Genomic DNA, 22,690 nt, shown 5'->3' on the forward strand with positions numbered 1-22,690 from the left:
GAAATTGGGGATCAAAAGGGTGAGGCTTAGAACCTCACCCCCCGTTTTTAGAGAAATCTTCTGCATCCGTGGATGTTTTGTTGCCCTTGTCTAGCTTGGATTAATACTTAGTCTATAGGCACACACCTGATCATCTACATTTGCCCTCTTACAGCACTAAACTATGTTTTCTACCTTTATCTTGCATCTACCTACCACTTCAGCATTTTATTAAAAAAAATAATAATAATAAGGGAGAAATGTGGGATTCACATATAAATCAAGTATAAAAATCAAACGAATAATCATAATTGACCTGGTTATTTATAGTTCATGATGCGTGATCAAAACCGAAAGTTTCTGTGATGACTGCCCTTGCACTGTTCACCATGTAAGAACTTATTCAAAAAAAAATAAAAATAAAAAAATAAAACTGGTTTTATTAGACAAATGTTCATCCTAGTATTGACCAAAACTTCAATCACCTGTGAGCATGTGTATGTCGTTTTTTTCTTCTCTTGGTTCTCAGTCATTTGTCCTGTTCCTAAGTGTGCCTCAATTTCTTTAACTGAATGCTGAACATTGTATTTTAAAAATTATAAAGACAATAGACATAGTAACTCAACAGAAGTTAAGTTTTCTTCTAGCAGTAGAGATAGCACATGGCATATTACTTTATTCTCATTTAATGGCTGTTTTTAAGTGTTATAAAAATAGTCTGTGTCAGTTGTGCTCTTATTTCTAAAACATGACCCTTACTCTAGGGACACAGCCTTTCTGAGGTCTCAACTGCAAGCCTGAACTGTTTTCAAGTCCTTCCCATTTAGTGAGCCCTAACTCCCTATTTCTGTATTACGTGCATCCCGTGACTCCTGAAATCTCTGCTTAGCTCTTTAGACTCCAGTTTCTGTTTTCCACTAGATTTCTTGAAATCTCATCTTGCATTTGAATGGCTTAGGAATCCAAAAAATATGTTGAAGTCATATTGCATCATATTATGAGCCTCACTTCTTTGTGGTCCTCTTCTCTGCAGAATTTGTTTCTCAAACCCAACTGCTTTGGCAGCCACAAACAACAAATTCTTTCTGTCTTCAGTTGCGTGAAACTACTGCTCTCTGATGAGACTTTATTTTTCCATTCCCCAATCTTTCCCACATGCCTCCATATCCCCACACCCCCTCTACCCAATGAATTGTCAAATATCCTCAGGGAAAAACAGCCAGGGTGAATGCAGGACTCATCTCCTTGTCCCTCCCTTCTTGGAGTTGTAGTCCCTGTAGCCTTGCCTGTGTGGATTGCTCTCCAGTGCCTTCAAATGGTTGTTTATATATTTTTGCCACGTTTTATAGTTAATTTTGGTGGAAGGATTAATTTAATACAAGCTGCTCAGTCATGATCATAATCAGAAATTCTTTCTATTATATCTAAATTCCATACATTCTCAGTTTTTCCCTTTTAGAAGATGATCTAGAGACTGGTATAAACAAAAAAAAATAGGCCTATTTTTCTTTACAAGCAGCTCCAGATTCCCAAGGAATGCACCCTTGGCAAGTGAAGGGAAGGGAGGTTACTTACAGTAAAATAAGAAGTAAAACCAGGACCACAAAGAATAGAGTTCAGCCATATTTTTTTTAAATGGGAGGCAGCCACAGTTGTAGATCAGTAAAAATATTTACTCATGATCTGTATTAGTAACTTGTGCTAGTCCTCCTTGAATCCCTCCTAGGCCCTGAATGAAAGGTCATTCTATTACTGATGTGTCTTTTCCAATTCAACTAACTGATTCTGCAGATGAAGGACATGAGGATTGGACTGATTTGCTGAGAATAATAAATCTAATGGTAAATAATAAAATACTCAGGATTAAACTTAATCAAAAAAAGTGAAAGATTTATACACTGTTACTGAAAAAATTAAGGAAGACACAAATAGACATCCATGTTCATGGATTGCAAGACTTAATGTTGATGTTAAAACACCCAATATGATTTATAGATTCAATGCAATTCCTATCAAATCCCAATGACATTTATTGCAGAAATAGAAAAATCCATCCTAAAATTCATATGGAATCTCAAAGGACTGCAAAAAGTCCAAACATGCAAAATAATGAAGTTGGATCTTTATCATATACCATATTCAAAAATTAATTCCAAATGAATTGAAGACCTAAAACACATAGAAGAAACATAGGGGAAAGCCTCATGATATTATATTTGCCAATGATTTCTTAGTGACACAAAAACCACAAGCAACAAAAATAAAAATAGATAAATTGGACTACATGAGAATTAAAAGCTTCTGTGCATCAAAGGACACTATCAACAGGATGAAAAGGCAACTCACAGAATGGGAGAAAATATATACAAATCATATCCCTCAAAAGAGATTTATAGGGGCGGAACAAAGATGGTGGCATGAGTAGAGCAGCGGAAATATCCTCCCAAAACCATATATATTATTGAAAATACAACAAATACAACTATTCCTAAAACAGAGACCAGAAGACACAGGAAAACAGCCAGACTACATCCACACCTGCGAGAACCCATTGCTTTGCAAAGGGGGTAAGATACAAGCCACAGCCCGGTGGGACCTGAGCGCTCCTCACCCCAGCTTCTGGCTGGAAGACGGGATTCGGAGGAGGGAGGGAGAGGGAGCCCAGGACTGCTATATAGCCAGCTCTAGCCATCTGCACTGAGAGTGCAGACACACAGTGCATGGTGTGCTGGATACTAGGGAAACAGGACAGTAAAACCTGTGAGCGGGTACCTGCAGCTGGTGCCCCTGGGACAAAAGGAAAGCGAGTGCCCTTTGAAAATTTTAAAGGGACAGGGGCCTCACAGCTGCATGGAAGCACTCCTGAGCAATCAGTCCAGTAACTGGGAATCCTGGGGAACTCCGGGTACCCCAACACCCTGGGAAGCAGAACAGCTCAGAGGCCCCTCACAGAGATAAACAGCCTCCCGCCCATTCCCCCTACGGCGCAACTCTGCCATAGTGGCAGCAGCCATGCCCACAGAAACCGGGCAGAGCTTCTTCCAGAGTGGCTGGGCAAGAACCAGACACCCCATTTCCATGCAACTGCCCAGTACAAACTCCTAGGGGTCGCTGTCCCAGGAGAGGAAGGCCACAAACTAGCAAGAAGGAATGTTCTCTCAGCTGATAGTTGTGCCAACTCCCCACAACTAACTCTATCGCCATGAAAAGGCAGAAGAATTTGATCCAGACCAAAACCACAGAGTGAACCTCTGAGAAGGAGATAGATCTAACCAATCACCCTGAAAAAGAATTCAAAATAAAGGTCATAAATATGCTGATGGATATTCAGAGAAATATGCAAGAGCTAAGGTATGAAGTCCAGAAGGAGATTACAGAAATGAAATAATCTCTGGAAGGACTTAAGAGCAGACTGGATGAGGTGCAAGATGCTGTTAATGGAATAGAAATCAGAGAACAGGAACACAGAGAAGCTGACACAGAGAGAGATAAAAGGATCTCCAGGAATGAAACAATATTAAGAGAACTGTGTGACCAATCTGAAAGGAACAATATCCATACAATAGGGTACCAGAAGAAGAAGAGAGAGAGAAAAAGGGATAGAAAGTGTCTTTGAAGAAATAATTGCTGAAAACTTCCCCAAATAGTCGCTCAGACAATGGAAGCACACAGAACTCCCAACAGAAGGAACTCAAGGAGGACAACACCAAGACACATAATAATTAAAATGGCAAAGATCAAGGACAAGGACAGAGTTTTAAAGGCAGCCAGAGAGAGAAAAAAGGTCACCTACAAAGAAAAACCCATCAGGCTATCATCAGACTTTTCAACAGAAACCTTACAGGCCAGAAGAGAATGGCATGACATATTTAATGCAATGAAACAGAAGGGCCTTGAACCAAGAATATTGTATCCAGCATGATTATCATTTAAATATGAAGGATGGATTAAACAATTCCCAGACAGGAAAAAGTTTGTGTGAGTTGCCTCCCACAAACCACCTCTACAGGGTATTTTAGAGGGACTGCTCTAGATGGAAACACTCCCAAGACTAAATAGATGTCACCAGAGAAAATAAAATCACAGCAGAGAAAGAAGACCAACCAAACACTAACTAAAGGCAACAAATAAAATCAACTACCTACAAAAGCAGTTAAAGGAAACACAAAAGAGCACAGAATAAAACACCTAACATATAAAGAATGGAGGAGGAGGAATAAGAAGGGAGAGAAATAAAGAATCATCAGACAGTGTTTATAATTGCTCAATAAGCGAGTTAAGTTAGACAGTAAGATAGTAAAGAAGCTAACCTTGAACCTTTGTTAACCTGAATCTAATGCCTGCAATGGCAATAAGTACACATCTTTCAATAATCACCCTAAATGTAAATGGACTGAATGCACCAATCAAAAGACACAGAGTAATAGAATGGATAAAAAAGCAACACCCATCTATATGCTGCTTACAAGAGACTCACCTCAAACCCAAAGACATGCGCAGAGTAAAACTCAAGGGATGGAAAAAGATATTTCATGCAAACAACAGGGAGAAAAAAGCAGGTGTTGCAGTAATAGTATCAGACAAAATAGACTTCAAAACAAAGATAGTAACAAGATATAAAGAAGGACATTACCTAATAATAAAGTGCTCAGTCCAACAAGAGGATATAACCATTATAAATATATATGCACCCAACACAGGAGCACCAGCATATGTGAAACAAATACTAACAGAACTAAAAGAGGAAATAGAATGCAATGCGTCCATTTTAGGAGACTTCAACATGCCACTAATTCCAAAGGATAGATCCACCAGACAGAAAATAAGTAAGAACATAGAGGCACTGAACAACACATTAGAACAGATGGACCTAATAAACATCTATAGAACTCTACATCCAAAAGAAATGGGATGCACATTCTTCTCAAGTGCACATGGAACATTCTCCAGAATAGAACACATACTAGGCCACAAAAAGAGCCTCAGTAAATTCCAAAAGATTGAAATCCTACCAACCAAGTTCTCAATCCAAAGAGGTATAAAACTAGAACTAAATTCTACAAAGAAAACAAAAAGGCCCACAAACACATGGAGGCTTAACAACATGTTCCTAAATAATCAATGAATCAATGAACAAATTAAAATAGAGATCAAGTAATATATGGAAACAAATGACAACACAAAGCCCCAACTTCTGTGGGATGCAGCAAAGGCAGTTTTATGAGGAAAGCATATAGCAATCCAGGCATTTTTAAAGAAGGAAGAACAATCCCAAATGAATAGTCTAATGTCACAACTATATGTCACAATTATCAATATTGGAAAAAGAAGAACAAATGAGGCCTAAAGTCAGCAGAAGGAGGGACATAACAAAGATCAGAGAAGAAATATAAAATTGAGAAGAATAAAACAATAGAAAAAATCAATGAAACCAAGAGCTGGTTCTCTGAGAAAATAAACAAAATAGACAAGCCCGTAGCCAGACTTATTAAGAGAAAAGAGAATCTACACACATTAACAGAATCAGAAACGAGAAAGGAAAAACCATGACGGACCCCACAGAAATACAAAGAATTACTATAGAATACTACAAAAAACTATATGCTCAGAAGCTGGAAAACCTAGAAGAAACGGACAACTTCCTAGAAAAATACAACCTTCCAAGACCAACCAAGGAAGAAACAGAAAATCTAAACAGACCAATTACCAGGAAATAAATTGAAGCAGTAATTGAAAAACTACCCAAGAGCAAAACTCCCAGGACAGATGGATTTACCACAGAGTTTTATCAGACACACAGAGAAGATTCTACTTAAGGTTTTCCAAAAAATAGAGGAGGAGGGAGCACTTCCAGACTCATTCTATGAAGCCAGCCTCACCCAAATACCAAAACCAGGCAAAGAGCCCACCAAAAAAGAAAATTACAGACCAATATCCCTGAACATAGATGCAGAAACACTCAACAAAATATTAGCGAACTTAATTCCAAAATATATCAAAAGAATCATACACCATGACCAAGTGAGATTCATCCCAGGGATACAAGGATGGTACAACATTCGAAAATCCATCAACATCATCCATCATATAAACAAAAAGAAGGACAAAAATCACATGATCATCTTCATAGATGCTGAAAAAGCATTTGACAAAATTCAACATCTATTCATGATAAAAACTCTCAACAAAATGGGTATAGAGTGCAAGTACCTGAACATAATAAAGGCCATATATGATAAACCCACAGCTAACATCATACTGAACAGCGAGAAGCTGAAAGCTTTTCCTCTGAGATCGGGAACAAGACAGGGATGCCCACTCTCCCCACTGTTATTTAACATAGTATTGGAAGTCCTAGCCATGGCAATTAGACAAAACAAAGAAATACAAGGATGCCAGACTAGTAAGGAAGAAGTTAAACTGTCATTATTTGCAGATGACATGATATTGTACATAAAAAACCCCAAAGACTCCACTCCAAAACTACTAGAACTGATATCAGAATACAGCAAAGTTGCAGGATACAAAATTAACACACAGAAATCTGGCTTTCCTATACACTAACAATGGACCAATAGAAAGAGAAATCAGGAAAACAATTCCATTCACCATTGCATCAAAATAAATTCAAATACCTAGGAATAAACCTCACCAAGGAAGTGAAAGACCTATACGCTGAAAACTACAAGACACTCTGAAGAGAAATTAAAGAGGACACTAACAAATGGAAACTCCTCCCATGCTCTTGGCTAGGAAGAATTAATATCATCAAAATGTCCATCCTGCCCAAAGCAATATACAGATTCAATGGAATCCCTATCAAATTACCAACAGCATTCTTCAACAAACTGAAACAAATAGTTCAAAAATTCTTATGGAACCACCAAAGATCCTGAATAGCCAAAGCAATCCTGAGAAGGAAGAATAGAGTGGGGGGAGGGGATCTCGCTCCCCAACTTCAAGCTCTACTACAAAGCCACAGTAATCAAGACAATTTGGTACTGGCACAAGAACAGAGCCACAGACCAGTGGAACAGAATAGAGACTCCACACATTAACCCAAACATATATGGTCAATTAATATATGATAAAGGAGCCATGGACATACAATGGGGAAATGACAGTCTCTTCAACAGATGGTGCTGGCAAAACTGGAGAGCTACATGTAAGAGAATGAAACTGGATCAATGTTTAACCTCATACACAAAAGTAAATTTGAAATGAATTGAATACCTGAATGTAAGTCATGAAACCATAAAACTCTTAGAAAAAAATATAGGCAAAAATCTCTTGGACATAAATATCAGTGACTTCTTCATGAACATATCTCCCCAGGCAAGGGAAACAAAGGAAACCATCAATAAAACAAAAAGGTACCCTACAGTATAGGAGAATATATTCATAAATGACAGATCGTATAAAGGCTAGACATCCAAAATATATGAAGAGCTCACACACCTCAATAAACAAAAAGTAAATAATCCAATTAAAAAATGGGCACAGCAGCTGAACAGACCGTTCTCCAAAGAAGAAATTCAGATGGCCAACAGACACATGAAAAGATGGTCCACATCGCTAGTTATCAGAGAAATGCAAAATAAAACCACAATGAGATATCACCTCACACCAGTAAGGATCTCCACCTTCAAAAATATAAACAAAAACAATTGTTGGCAACGTTGTGCAGAAAGGGGTACCCTCCTACACTGTTGGTGGGAATGTAAATTAGTTCTTGCTACCCAACTTCAAGTTCTACTACAAAGCCACAGCAATCAAGACAATTTGGTACTGGCACAAGAACAGAACCAAAGACCAATGGAACAGAATAGAGACTCCAGACCTTAACCCAAATGTATATGGTCAATTAATATATGATAAAGGAGCCATGGACATACAATAGGGAAATGACAGCCTCTTCAACAGTTGGGGTTGGCAAAACTGGACAGCTACATGTAAGAGAATGAAACTGGATCATTGTCTAACCCCAAACACAAATGTAAATTCGAAATGGATCAAAGACCTGAACATAAGTCATGAAACTATAAAACTCTTAGAAAAAAACATAGGCAAAAATCTCTTGGACATAAACATCAGTGACTTCTTCATGAACATATCTCCCCAGGCAAGGGAAACAAAAGCAAAAATGAACAAGGGACTACATCAAACTGAAAAGCTTCTGTACAGCAAAGAACACCATCAATAGAATGAAAAGACATCCTACAGTGTGGGATAATATATTCATAAATGACAGATCCAAAAAAGGGTTGACATCCAAAATATAGAAAGAGCTCATGCACCTCAACAAACAAAAAGCAAATAATCCAATTAAAAAATGGGCAGAGGAGCTGAACAGACCCTTCTACAAAGAAGAAATTCAGATGACCAACAGACACATGAAAAGATGCTCCACATCGCTAGTTATCAGAGAAATGCAAATTAAGAGCACAATGAGATATCACCTCACACCAGTAAGGATCTCCAGCTTCCAAAAGACAAACAAAAACAAATGTTGGAGACATTGTGCAGAAAGGGGAACCCTCTTACACTGCTGGTGGGAATGTAAATTAGTTCAACCACTACGGAAAGCAGTATGGAGGTTCCTCAGAAAGCTCAAAATAGAAATACCATTTGACCCAGGAATTCCACTTCTAGGAATTTACCCTAAGAATGCAGCAGCCCAGTTGAAAAAGACAGATGCACCCCTATGTTTATAGCAGCACTATTTACAATAGCCATGAAATGGAACCAACCTAAGTGTCCATAAGTAGATGAATGGATAAAGAAGATGTGGTACATATACACAATGGAATATTATTCAGCCATAAGAAGAAAACAAATCCTACAATTTGCAACAACATGGATGGAGCTAGAAGGTATTATGCTCAGTGAAATAAGCCAGGTGGAGAAAGACAAATACCCAATGATTTCACTCATCTGTGGAGTATAAGAACAAAGAAAAACTGAAGGAACAAAACAGCAGCAGAATCACAGAACCCAAGAATGGACTAACATTTATCCAAGGGAAAGGGACTGGGGAGGATGGGAGGGAAGGGAGGGACAAGGGCGGGGAAAAAGAAAGGGTGTATTACAATTAGCATGTATAATGTGGGGAGAGGCATAGGGAGAGATAAGCAACACAGAAAAGACAAGTAGTGATTCTACAACATCTTACTATGCTGAAGGACAGTGATTGTAATGGGGTTTGTGGAGGGGAAGGAGGGACCCTAGTAAACATAATGTTCTTCATGTAATTGTAGATTAATGATAACAAAATTTTTAAAAATGGGATTTATATCCAAAATATATAAGAACCTATAACTCAACAACAACAAAGAAAAACAATTTAAAAATTAGCAATAGTCTTGAATAAAACAAAGGACTTCTTCAAAGAAGGGATACAAATAGCCAATAAGCACATGGAAAGATGCTCAACATCACTAATCATTAGGGAAAAGCAAATCAAAACTACAATTAGACATACTCATTAAAAAGGGCTATTATTTAAAAAATTAAGAAGTTGTGAGCATGTGGAGAAATTAGAGTATTTGTGTATTGTGCTGGCAAGAATGTTAAATTATTCAGTCCCTGTGGAAAAATTGTATGACAGATCCTTAAAAAAATTAAGCACATTAACCTCACTTTTAAGTATACGCCAAAAGAACTGAATGCAGGAAAAAGAACAGATATTTGTATACAATAGCCAAGAGGTGGAAGCAAAAAAATGTCCTTCAACATAGGAATGGATAAACAAAATTTTGTGCACACCAACAAGGAAATATTACTCAGCATTGAAAAGGAAAGAAATTGTGACACATGTTACTACATGGGTGAACCTTGAAGACATTATGCTAGATGAAATAAGCCAGTTACAAAAAGACAAATTCTGTGTGATTCCACTTAGATGAGGTACCTAGACTAGTAAAATTCATAGAGACAGAAAGTAGTGTGGTTGTTGTCAGGAGCTGTGGGAGAGTGGAATGGGAAGTCATCATTTAACGGGTACAGAGTTTCACATCAAAACAGTGAAAAAGTTCTGGAAGCGGGTGGTGATGATGGTTGTATAACAATGTGAATGTACTTAATGCTACAGGACTGTACACTTAAATATGGTTAAATGGCCATTTTTATGCTATATGTATTTTACCAAAATAAAAAAATACTTCAAATCCATCAAAAAAGGTAATAGAGGAAAATGAAAGAATAAAAATACTTGAATATTCCAGAAGAAAATAAAGGAGAAGAAATAAAGGAACAAAAAACACAGAGAAGAGAAAACAAATAGCCTATCAGTAATTAAGGACTAGAAGCACAATTTTAAGATGTCAAGTATATGAAGGAAACACTCTCAGAGAGTATAAACAATGTACTTTGGGAACATTCTCTGTATTTCATAGTGAAAAAAGACTTTTCTGGAAAACAAAAAGAAATTCTCTGGAAATCCACACAAACATCTCACCATTGCCTGTAATACATTATTTCTGCCTTCATTCTGGGAGCCAATTTAACCTAAACAGTATGAAAACTGTGACAAGGAAAAGATATTACACCAAGCAGTCTTGAGGGAGTCATAAACCAGCCCAAGGGGAGCCTTAGACTTCACGAGAATAATCTCTCAAGCTGAAACTTAATTGCAACCTTGAGAACCTCCTCAACAATTCTCTCTTCCCCTTCATTCACCTGTACCCCTTTTTGAAATCTCATGAGGTTCATTCCTCACTTTTTTCAGCCTCTCTACAGCAAATGTAGCCAATACATAAAATTCACCTGCTGACCAAGACAAGTAAAAAATATGGGTCCCTGGGAGTGACTGAAGTCTCTTATGCACCCTTTGATGAAAATATCAGTATGTCCGTTGAGGCCCACACATCTAGGTCTGATTATAGAGCTATGCTTCTTTTCACTGGTTATCCTATTGCCCAAGAGAAGTACCCCCTTGCTGTAACTGTTTCTTTTGAGCACTTTAGGGAGGGAAGAAAGGCAGTTTCAGCAGTTAACTTTGTATATCCCAGGATTCTCAGGGTCAGGCCACAGGGTTTTGATTTCATGCAAAGGAAAGGGGCATCAATGAGAAGATACAGGCTTGGTGTTTATTCCAAGCTTTGTCCACACTTAGCCATATTATGAAGGGTAAGTAAGTTCTCCCTGTCTAGGTGTCACTGCTTTTTTTCCTATGGTATCTACAAATGAGCTCCAGTGGAATCTCATTTTAAGATTAATATATTTTTGCAAACTTTTGTGAGTTTTATGGATATGTGATTTCATCCATATTATCTCCAGTAACATAATAACACTATGTTGTATGAGCTGTTGATTTCTGTGCCCAGCTACTCAGATCTCCATCAGCCTAACAATCCCTGAAGCTTCCTTACACAATTCACAAAGGAATGCCTCATTATTCAGAAATTTGATAAATTACATAATTTGCTATTAGAAGACCATTTATGTTGTGCTCTGTAACTCATTTTCTACACTGCTCCCAATTAAATATAACTTATTCCCACTTATTCTTAGGCACATCACAGGTAATATAATACCCTTCCTTTAATCATTATTTTCTGCATCTTGATTTATATTAGCACTGCTATGTTGTAATGTCTCTTCCTTTATATCAGACCAAGCTGTATGTTTTTAAGAGCCAGAATCAACAAGAAGGTCAGTAAACTAAATCTGAGCAACCAAAGAAATGGCTTTGCTATGTTATACATTGGAACTGAGTGACTTTTTAATCTAGTCTTTTAGGTTCACTTCAATTTATTGTTTTTCATTTAGGTTTTTTAATGATTATGCTTAAAAAATTAACCTAATCACTTTGTAATCATATTTGTTGGCAGTATTATTATTAACAAAAACACCCATGTATTTTTTCAGGTACTAGCATATTCCAGGAACTGTTCTAGGAATTTGTATTCAATAGTATTCATAAAAGTTCTGCAGTACAGTTGTTAACTTGCCCAAGAACACAGTGTATCACACCATTTTTTACCCCAAATCAACGTGACATTATCATTTCTTTTTCTCTAAGTACAGTGATGTACAGGACTACTGAATTAAGTATTACTGGATTGAGCCAATCAGTTGTGAACCTGATCCAGCTGTGTATGTCACTACAAAGATTGCCAGAGTGGGTGATTTCCTTCCTCACTAAACCATGTGCCTTCCTCCTAAAACTCCATTCTCAGAGCCTCCTACAGAGGCCCATCTTTCTTTCTGATTATATGTGTAGCTGCTTCACTCCACTATTAGACCATCCAAACAAACAAAGCATTTACATTGATCTATGTGCCCAGGACATGTTTGAAAAACATTTGGGAGGGAAAAGCACCAGGACTTGGTGATTGATTGCATATGGGAGGTGACAGAATCAGAAAGAGACTTGAATGACTCTCAAGTTTCTGGATTTAGCAAATGCTAAACAGATTAGTGAATGGAGGGTACAGCCATTCACCAAGATGCAAGTACAAAAGGGGAAGAAGCTCTTGTGAAGGAAAAGATGGAACAAGGATTATAGGTTTGAAAATACAAAAAGGGGTAAATGACTAAGGAGGCTTTATACTTATAATGGACACTCAAACATAACAGGACATAAATCTAGGAGGGATTGGTGGCCACAGGTTTAAACATTACCTTGCTAAAGTTTGGTCAGAGTCACATAAGAGTCTGCCCAGTGATGTTTAGATTAGGGGCTCAGTAATGGTGATGTTCATAAACTCAGGAGTTATCTTTTTAGTGGCAGGCTTGGCAAGTCTGAAATTCCTTCAGCCATTTATTCATTCAACCAGTGCCTACTATGCTCCAGAAACTAAGTCAACTGAGAATATAAACATAAATTTAACATCATTCATGAATTGTAAAAGTTTTCAGATTAGATGGAAATATACAAAGACATGATTTAGTCAATATGGGCACATGTTGTAGTAGAGATATAAATAACATGCTATGGAAATTTATCTTATGTGTAATAGGGTTGTGACTTGATGGCTTTTGTAAATGATAGATATCAAAAGGATTCCTAAAATCTTCACCATCAAAAACTAGGACATAACTACTAGAACTGATATCGGAATACAGCAAAGTTGCAGGATACAAAATTAACACACAGAAATCTGTAGCTTTCCTATACACTAACAATGAATCAATAGAAAGAGAAATCAGGAAAACAATTCCATTCACCATTGCATCAAAAAAAATAAAATACCTAGGAATAAACCTAACCAAAGAAGTGAAAGACTTATACTCTGAAAACTACAAGTCACTCTTAAGAGAAATTAAAGGGGACACTAATAAATGGAAACTCATCCCATGCTCATGGCTAGGAAGAATTAATATCGTCAAAATGGCCATCCTGCCCAAAGCAATATACAGATTTGATGCAATCCCTCTCAAATTACCAGCAACATTCTTCAATGAATTGGAACAAATAAGTCAAAAATTCATATGGAAACACCAAAGACCCCGAATAGCCAAAGCAATCCTGAAAAAGAAGAATAAAGTAGGGGGAATCTCACTCCTCAACTTCAAGCTCTACTACAAAGCCATAGTAATCAAGACAATTTGGTACTGGCACAAGAACAGAGCCACAGACCAGTGGAACAGATTACAGACTCCAGAAATTAACCCAAACAAATATGGTCAATTAATATTTGATAAAGGAGCCATGGACATACAATGGCAAAATGACAGTCTCTTCAACAGATGGTGCTGGCAAAACTGGACAGCTACATGTAGGAGAATGAAACTGCACCATTGTCTAACCCCATATACAAAGGTAAACTCAAAATGGATCAAAGACCTGAATGTAAGTCATGAAACCATTAAACTCTTGGAAAAAAACATAGGCAAAAACCTCTTAGACATAAACATGAGTGACCTCTTCTTGAACATATCTCCCCGGGCAAGGAAAACAACAGCAAAAATGAGCAAGTGGGACTACATTAAGCTGAAAAGCTTCTGTACAGTGAAAGACACCATCAATAGAACAAAAAGGAACCCTACAGTATGGGAGAATAAATTTGAAAATGACAGATCCAATAAAGGCTTGACATCCAGAATATATAAAGAGCTCACACGCCTCAACAAACAAAAAACAAATAACCCAATTAAAATGGGCAGAGGAACTGAACAGACAGTTCTCTAAAAAAGAAATACAGATGGCCAACAGACACATGAAAAGATGCTCCACATCGCTAATTATCAGAGAAATGCAAATGAAAACTACAATGAGGTATCACTTCACACCAGTAAGGATAGCTGCCATCCAAAAGACAAACAACAACACATGTTGGCGAGGCTGTGGAGAAAGGGGAACCCGCCTACACTGCTGGTGGGAATGTAAATTAGTTCAACCATTGTGGAAAGCAGTATGGAGGTTCATCAAAATGCTCAAAACAGACCTACCATTTGATCCAGGAATTCCACTCCAAGGAATTTACCCTAAGAACGCAGCAATCAAGTTTGAGAAAGACAGATGCACCCCTATGTTTATCGCAGCACTATTTACAATAGCCAAGAATTGGAAGCAACCTAAATGTCCATCGGTAGATGAATGGATAAAGAAGATGTGGTACATATACACAATGGAATACTACTCAGCCATAAGAAGTGGAAAAATCCAACCATTTGCAGCAACATGGATGGAGCTGGAGAGTATTATGCTCAGTGAAATAAGCCAAGTGGAGAAAGAGAAATACCAAATGATTTCACTCATCTGAGGAGTATAAGAACAAAGGAAAAACTGAAGGAACAAAACAGCAGCGGAATTACAGAACCCAAAAATGGACTAACAGGTACCAAAGGGGAAGGAACTGGGGAGGATGGGTGGGCAGGGAGGGAAAGAAGGGGGGTATTAAGATTAGCATGCATGGGGGGGAGGGAGAAAGGGGAGGGTGGGCTGCACAACACAGAGAGGACAAGTAGGGATTCTACAACATTTTGCTAAGCTGATGGACAGTAACCGTAATGTGGTTGTTAGGGGGGACCTGATATAGGGGAGAGCATAGTAAACATAGTATTCTTCATGTAAGTGTAGATTAAAGATTAAAAAAAGAAAGAAAGAAAGAAAGAAAGAAAGAAAGAAAGGAAAGGGGGATTACTCCTTGATAGGATAAAACTATTGGTAAATCAAAGATCAGTGCATGCTTTAAATATCCTTAATGTTGATCACTTAAAGGGTGTCAGATGATCAACTATGGAGGTACTCTTTTCTGATAATATTCCTTTCTTTTAATAAAAAAAAAAAAGCAGTTACTGTGTGCTGACCTCCAATGAGTTCTGCACAGTGGTATAGAGGGCATGTCAAAGTGTGGGCAAAGGGTCTGTTTGTTTCTATGCAGAAGATCAAGGCCTAGCTTGGATACCCAGAAAATGAACTAAGATACAATATGAGGAGGAGCTTCCGGCATCAGCACTCTCTGGAGGACTCGTGCTGGGGGATGATCATCAAAAAGCCTCCACAGGGATCCGGGCAATGCTGCGGTTGTGGCTGCATCCACCCCACCGTTTCCTGGACTTGCCATTGGAATGAGGAGGGAGATGTCTAAGCTGGTATGTGCATACAGTGAGACAACGAATTTGACCGGATTGGTACTGTTGGAACTCAACCAGGAGTTGGGAGAGGTGCAAGTTGTAGCACTCCAAAATCTTATGACTATAGACTATCTATGGTTAAAAGAACATATGGGATGTGAACAGATCCCAGAAATGGGCTGCTTTAATTTGTCTGATTTCTCTCAGACTGTTCAAGTACAGTTGGATAATATCCATCATATCATAGACAAATTTTCACAAATGCCTAGGGTGCCTAAATGGTTTTCTTGGCTTCACTGGAGATGGATGGTAATTAAAGATTTGCTTTGTTTATGTCACCGCATTCCCATTATGTTAATATGTGTGTGCAAATTAGTTAGTAGTTTAAAACCTATACATACTTAAAGTACTCTACAAGAAGATATGTCAAAGAAATAATCAATCCTCCCATGTTTTCTTCCATATGCTACCTCTATAGCTTTTCTTCTTCCTTCCTAATTACAACCCGTAAATAGAATTCGTGCCTCATATCAAATTTACCGAGGATCATAATTCCTCTAGGTGGTAAAGATACCTTGAGACAAGTGCTGGGCATAGAAGCTACAGGGCATAAATCTGCAAAGAAGTAAAAAGCTAACCCTTTCAAACAATATGGCTTCTCTCTCACTTACCAACTTTACATTTCCCTGTGTGGCCCCGGAAGATGACTGGTTAGCCAGAGACGGGTAAGATTCCTCAAGGGAGGAACAACCTAAGACAGGCACAGTCGCAGGGGGGCCATCAGGTGAGAAATTGGGGATCAACAGAGGTGAGGCTCAGAACCTCATCCCCCCTGCTTTGAAAGAAATCTTCTGCATCCGTGGATGTTTTGCTGCCCTTGTCTAGCTTGGATTAATACTTAGTCCATAGGCACACACCTGATCATCTACATTTGCCCTCTTAAAGCACTAAACTATGTTTTCTACCTTTACCTTGCATCTACCTACCACTTCAGCATTTTATTAAAAATAAAAATAATAATAATAATAAAGGGAGAAATGTGGGATCAACATATAAATCAAGTATAAAAATCAAACGAATATTCATATTTGACCTGATTGTTTATAGTTCATAATGCGTGATCAAAACCGAAAGTTTCTGTGATGAATGCCCTTGTACTGTTCACCATGTAGGAATTTATTCACTATGTAAGAATTTGTTCACCATGTAAGAACTTGTTCGGTATGCTTCAGAAGATTGGAGACTGATGAGAATTAGGCTTGAGATGGATTAATGATTGTACATTGAGCATTGATCCCCCTATACTGAATTTTATTGTTGTTACCAACCATTTGATCAATGAATATGAGAGATGCCCTCTCAAAAAAGAAAACAAAAAAAAAAACAACAAAAAAAACTAGGACGTAATGTACTGATTAGTCTAATTACTAGCTTTTTAAAATCAGAAGCTCACTTTATGGGTCAAGGATATTAAGATATGTTTAAGAAAAATCTAAATCTATCTCTAGGGAGCTGATTAAATCTAAGACAATGCAGCCACTGAATTATTGATGTAGAGTTAGAGTTGTGACATGGAAAAAAACCTAAAATATATTGAATTAAAAAACAGGGTATAAGATAGCATGTTTTGAAAAATCCCATTTTAGTTTTTAAAGGAGGAATATGATTCTCCAAAGAATAAAAATTTGTTTATTCTGGGAAGTGGGATTATTTTTAAATTTCTTGTCTGTTTCTGTATTTTTCATGTTCTTAATTATAAAAAACAAAAAATATATTTTTAATTTTGAAAATGAATTTTACTTTGATAAGGTAAATGTCACATAGCATTTGTACCATTAATAAACTGAAATAACAAGGCAAAAGCATTTTAGATGATTTCAAATGTATTGAATAACAATGTTAAAAAATATCTCTGCATTTGGAGGTTTACTGAAAAATTTTTACATAAGGTTTGTGTATAACCAAAATTAAAGAAAAGAAAATATCATTTGTGCTGAACAATAAAAATTGAGCTTTTGCAACATTTAGAACTATCGTGTCCTGCCACCTAGGGCAATGGCAGGAGAACGATCACCGAAGGCCTGGTTCATTAGGAATCTTTATTATGGGCGTCCGAGCATCCATCTAGCGAAAGGCAAAAGCAAAAAACAACAACCACACCCTTCCTCCAGGGCAGCAGCTTATATAGCATATCCCAACCAATCAGCTGACTGATCACGCACCAGGTTCAGTCTTATTGGAAACATGTGAAAAGCATGCTATGAGCAGGAGCACGGAAATGGGGACAAGCCAATCATGGAGACTTCCTTATGTGCTGAGCTGTAGGGCCAGGAAGGGTGGTGTCTAGGAAGCAGGCGCCATCTTTAGGGCATTGTCCAGCTAGAGTGGGGCTCAGCCTCGCCCGGGCTCCCACATAGAACTATGTTACATTTGTTTGTTTGTTTGACTTTTGATAATTGACCTTTCCCAGCTTATTAAGATTCTGAGTTTACTGCAGGCAGACAAGTGAGGTTTTAGTCAGAAATGTTAAAACTTATATTCTGCAATATGTAGACACCATAAGGACGAATCCTTTTAAGTAGCTGAACCATATATTTTGAAACAAATTATTTATTTTAATGAGAGATTTGTGATAAAATGATTTTAAACACTGTTTGTTTAGGATAGTGGAGATTCAACTGACAAATTAAAGTAGGTTGAAATAAAAGTTTAACATCGATCAAGGAATATTATGAGGTAACTATTAACTCTCCACTCTCCAGAAAACTATTACTATGACCTCCCCTTTGGGTTTCTATGCTAGACTTATAATTCATTAACATGTTATGAGAGAGAATTATTGTGAAGAGTTCAGAGGGCATTTATTGCTCTAGAGTATCTGAGAAGTTTGTCCAGTACTTTCTACTTGGGGATAGATGTCAAAAAAAATAGTTATTCTACTCCTAATTCTTGGCTAAAAAATTAACTCAAACTAAAAGTTGTTCTATTAGAAAAATTAACTATGAGTGCAAGAAAGAAAAACAAACTGATAACCACAGTTTTCATAGAGTATAAAGCTTCTGAGTTCCCAAAATTTCAAAGGGATAAGAGGATTTTTTTTACCACAACCCTCTAACAAAGAAAATCCAAATAATGTAAAGATTCCATTGTGATGAATTCAAGTTTATTGAAATTTGGGACCATGAAGACATAGGTGCTAATGGATAAGTTATTCTAAACTAATTGCCAAATAGCCAACATATGTACCTTTCATAGGGTTCCTACAAGTTTTCCAAGGAAACAAAACACCTTGTATAATGGTGCTTTCTTTCTTCTCTGCAGACCTGGGATTCACAAACAATTCAGCAACAAGCAGTGTAACGGAGTTTGTCCTACTAGGCTTCCCTGGTTGTCAGGAGTTGCAAAGTTTCCTCTTTTCACTGTTCTTTGGAATCTATATATTTACCATTATGGGAAATGGAACCATTGTCTGTGCTGTGAGGTTGGACCAACGGCTCCTTACCCCAATGTATACTCTCCAAGGAAACTTTGCTTTCCTTGAAATCTGGTACATTTCCTCCACGGTGCCTGGTATGCTCATCAATTTCCTCTCAGAGACAAAAACCATCTCTTTAGTTGGCTGTTTCCTCCAGTTATATTTTTTTACTTCTCTTGGTACAACTGAGGTATATTTCCTCTGCATCATGGCATATGATCGGTATCTCGCTATCTGCCACCCATTGCACTACTCAACCATCATGACCCAGCAGCTCTGCTGTATCTTGACGTCTCTTTGCTGGGTGTTCGGGTTCCTTAGTTACTCTGTCTCCACTGTGCAGCTCTCACAACTGCCTTTCTGTGGGCCCAACACCATCAATCACTTTGTATGTGACATGGACCCACTGATGGCTCTGTCTTGTGCCCCAGCTCCTGTCACTGAGATCGTCTTCTATGTTCTGAGCTCCCTCCTTATCATCGTCACTGTTCTGTACATTCTTGGCTCCTATACCCTTTTACTGATAGCTGTGTTAAAAGTCCCTTCAGCAGCTGGCAGGCGGAAGGCCTTTTCCACTTGTGAATCACATCTGACAGTAGTGTGATTGTTCTTTGGGACCCTTTTGGCAATGTATGTGAGCCCCACATCTGATAACTCAGCTGAAATTCAGAAGATTTTGACTTTATTCTATACAGTGGTGTCTCCCTTCTTAAACTCCCTGATTTACAGCTTAAAGAACAAGGAAATGAAGGCTGCACTGAAGAAAGTCCTCAGGATAGAATGAACATAAATTAATGTACATGAGACCAAGCAAACCATTGTAGACACATAAAATATTAAGAAAGACTGATTTACTACTGTTAATTCTCCTATGCACACTTTAAAGATGATATTTCTCCGTGGGGTCCCTCACTGTTTTACTCTTCAACTAACCTGGCAGAGCTAAACCATAGTTGATTCATTTTACATTCCAAATATAACAACAATATTTTCAACATGGATAACCCCAGTAGATAATGATATGAGGACATTATGTCTGTGCTATTTCATACTGTTTTAGTTTGGTTACTAAGGAATGTGAATGAAGGTAGAACAAGATCAATTATGCCAGGTTGGTATACTCAAGACATTTTAAAAACTGAATAATTTAATGTAAATGCCTAATAGATACATGCCTAAAGGATTTAGTAACAGAATAACTTTCAGGCAAGGAGCTCATTTGCCCAAGAGGTATGGAAAGTCCTCCTAGACCCTAAGAAAGGAAATTCCAATTCTGGAATGTTTTCATAACAATCTTGAGATAATGTAAAGTTAGAAATACTCTCCTAAGGCTCTTGAACTACATTTAATCATATTATGATTATACAGACATTTGCAGAATATTTTCATATCTATTATCTCTTCATTTTCATATTAGCCCTATGGAGTACACAAGAAAAATGAGTATGTATCCAATATTTAAAGAAATGAGCTCACCAAGCTCTTACAGCTAACAAGTAGAAACATTCAGGCTAAAACCTAGACTTTCTATGTCCTAGCTTTCTGTTACCTCCACCACCTTCTCTTTGGATTCAACTCTATTCCCATCCAGAACCCCTTTAAGTCTTAGGTCACTCCCTTTCATATGATGCCTGAATAATCTTCTCCTGTGTATTGTAGGCCTCTTTCAAAAGCCTCCTAGAGGCTTAAATTCAATCCTGCTTTTCCAGATACAACATGTGTGTAAAATTGCAATATTTCCAGGATCTCTCACCTGACCTTAGTGCATCTCCATATCAATAGGTGTTTCCAAGGGGTGGAAAGAAGTAGTCCATCTCCATATCAGTAGGTGATTACAAGTGGGAGCGAGGGCATATCTGGACCAGAGAGGTTGGGTGGGGTCCCTTTTGTAGTGGAATCCTGAGAGACATGGGCAAGCAGAAGTGGATGACTGCTTGTAGCAATAAACGGATTTCTCCCACTTTATTTCTCCTTTTGACTGATTGCGGCTTCAAAGGTAATTTGCCACAGGCTGGGAACTTATTTTCCCCCAGAGTTACACAACATCACCTATAACTCTGCTTTAAGTGCCAATAACCCAACATATATCATTCTTAATTCCCTCTCCAAAACATATGCAATTAATTCCTGATCCTACTGAAATCCCTCCAAATTTAGAAGCTACTTCAAACATATCCATCTGCTATATGATGAATTATAAGAAATATATATTTCATCATTCAGATGTACAAAATGTATCTCTCAGGTATATTTATTTGAGTTTATCCACAGTTCCTAAAAAACACTTAAGAGCCATAAAGGTGAAATGGGTGTCTTGTTATGTTAATGGGAGACTTTTTGTTCCCATCCAAGGGTGGGGGCTGGAGGATGAATCAGCCAATAGCCAGTGATTAAGTCAATCATGACTATGCAGTGCAGTCCTTACAAAAACTCAAGAGCATTTTGCTTGTGTGCTTTCTTGCTCCCTCTCTCCCTCCCTCCCACTCTCTTCCTTTTGCACCCTGCTTCTCTGTCAAATATGGCTTCCACACTTGTAGAAACCAGAACACTACCACATGCCACCGAAGCTCATGAGGATAGATGATCCTTTACTTGGGACCTTGCCCAATGTATCTACTCATCTGGCTATTAACCTATATCCTCTATGGTATCATTTATTAAACTGGTAAACATAAGTGTTTTCCTGAGTTCTGTGAGCTGCTCTAGCAAATAAGAGGAACCTAAAGAGGGAAGTCTTTGGAACTCCAGTCTGTAGCCAGTTGATCGGAAGCACAGGTAACAGTCTGGGGCATGTGATTTTCCAGATACAACATGTGTGTAGAATATGTTGGGAGAAGTGGGTGCTGGGATTAGTGGGTGAAGGGCAGTCTTATGGGATGGAGCCCTCAAACTGGGGAATCTGGTGCTGTCTTGGTGATGCTGGGGTTCTTGTTTGCGGAGCTGAAGAATGAGCTTCACAAACAGTCAAGGTAGGAGACCAAGGTACAGGCTTTTATTTAGAGATACAGTGAAAAGACAGAGGTCCTGGCTCACGCCAGGAGGGGACAAGAGAGTCCGTAGTGGTGCGTTGTCTAGGGGGTTTTATAGGCAGCTGAGGATTTTTCGAGAACATGAAAAACTTAGGGGTGTGGACTTGTTAAGTGGTCCCTGAATATTTAGAATTAACTTAACACAAGTAATTTCCTCTGATGATTTCTCCCTGAGATACCAGCATCTTGGTCTGGGAGCATATGAAACAAGGCCACCTGCTCAGCCCCCAAGGTGGGCCGAGGTACTGTTTGCTAAAGAGTAAGTTAAGAATTTCTAACATCTTAACTTCTTGGGTATTAAAATACTATCTTATCTTTAAGGTGGAATCCTTCCTGCCTTTTACTGTATTGTTTATGCCTGGGCTTACTTGCTAAATTAGTTGCCCAGTTTGCAAAATCACTTCATCAGATCTGAAAGAGAAAGACAGCACATAGGCCTGGGCCTTTTAGTATGCTAAAGAGAACCTTACACATGATTATAAATGGTTAGCGTAATAAAACATGTGCTACTCTTCTTTATCTGGGGAACATTAACTGATTTTACTGAAGAATGATTCTAGAGCTCAATGTTTAACAGAGTTTTAGCAGGGGGTTTCCTTGCATGTAGTTACATTGCTCTGACTGCAAATATCCTGCCCTGCCCCTCCGGAGGCCCTCACCCTACTCTGATTACATCTGTGGTCCC

The 22,690-nt window shown here is 38.1% G+C and overlaps 1 protein-coding gene across 1 annotated transcript; it reads left to right on the forward strand.

The window, feature by feature from the left end:
• Positions 1–18,797: 18,797 nt before the first annotated feature.
• On the forward strand, positions 18,798–19,760 carry LOC108393054 (olfactory receptor 11H4-like). Its single transcript, XM_017653653.3, is given in 1 exon segment — positions 18,798–19,760. A coding segment is annotated over 1 exon segment (963 nt).
• Positions 19,761–22,690: the final 2,930 nt, after the last annotated feature.

Source organism: Manis javanica, chromosome 8, assembly GCF_040802235.1.
Source record: "Manis javanica isolate MJ-LG chromosome 8, MJ_LKY, whole genome shotgun sequence".
In the NCBI taxonomy this organism is placed as follows: Eukaryota; Metazoa; Chordata; class Mammalia; order Pholidota; family Manidae; genus Manis; species Manis javanica.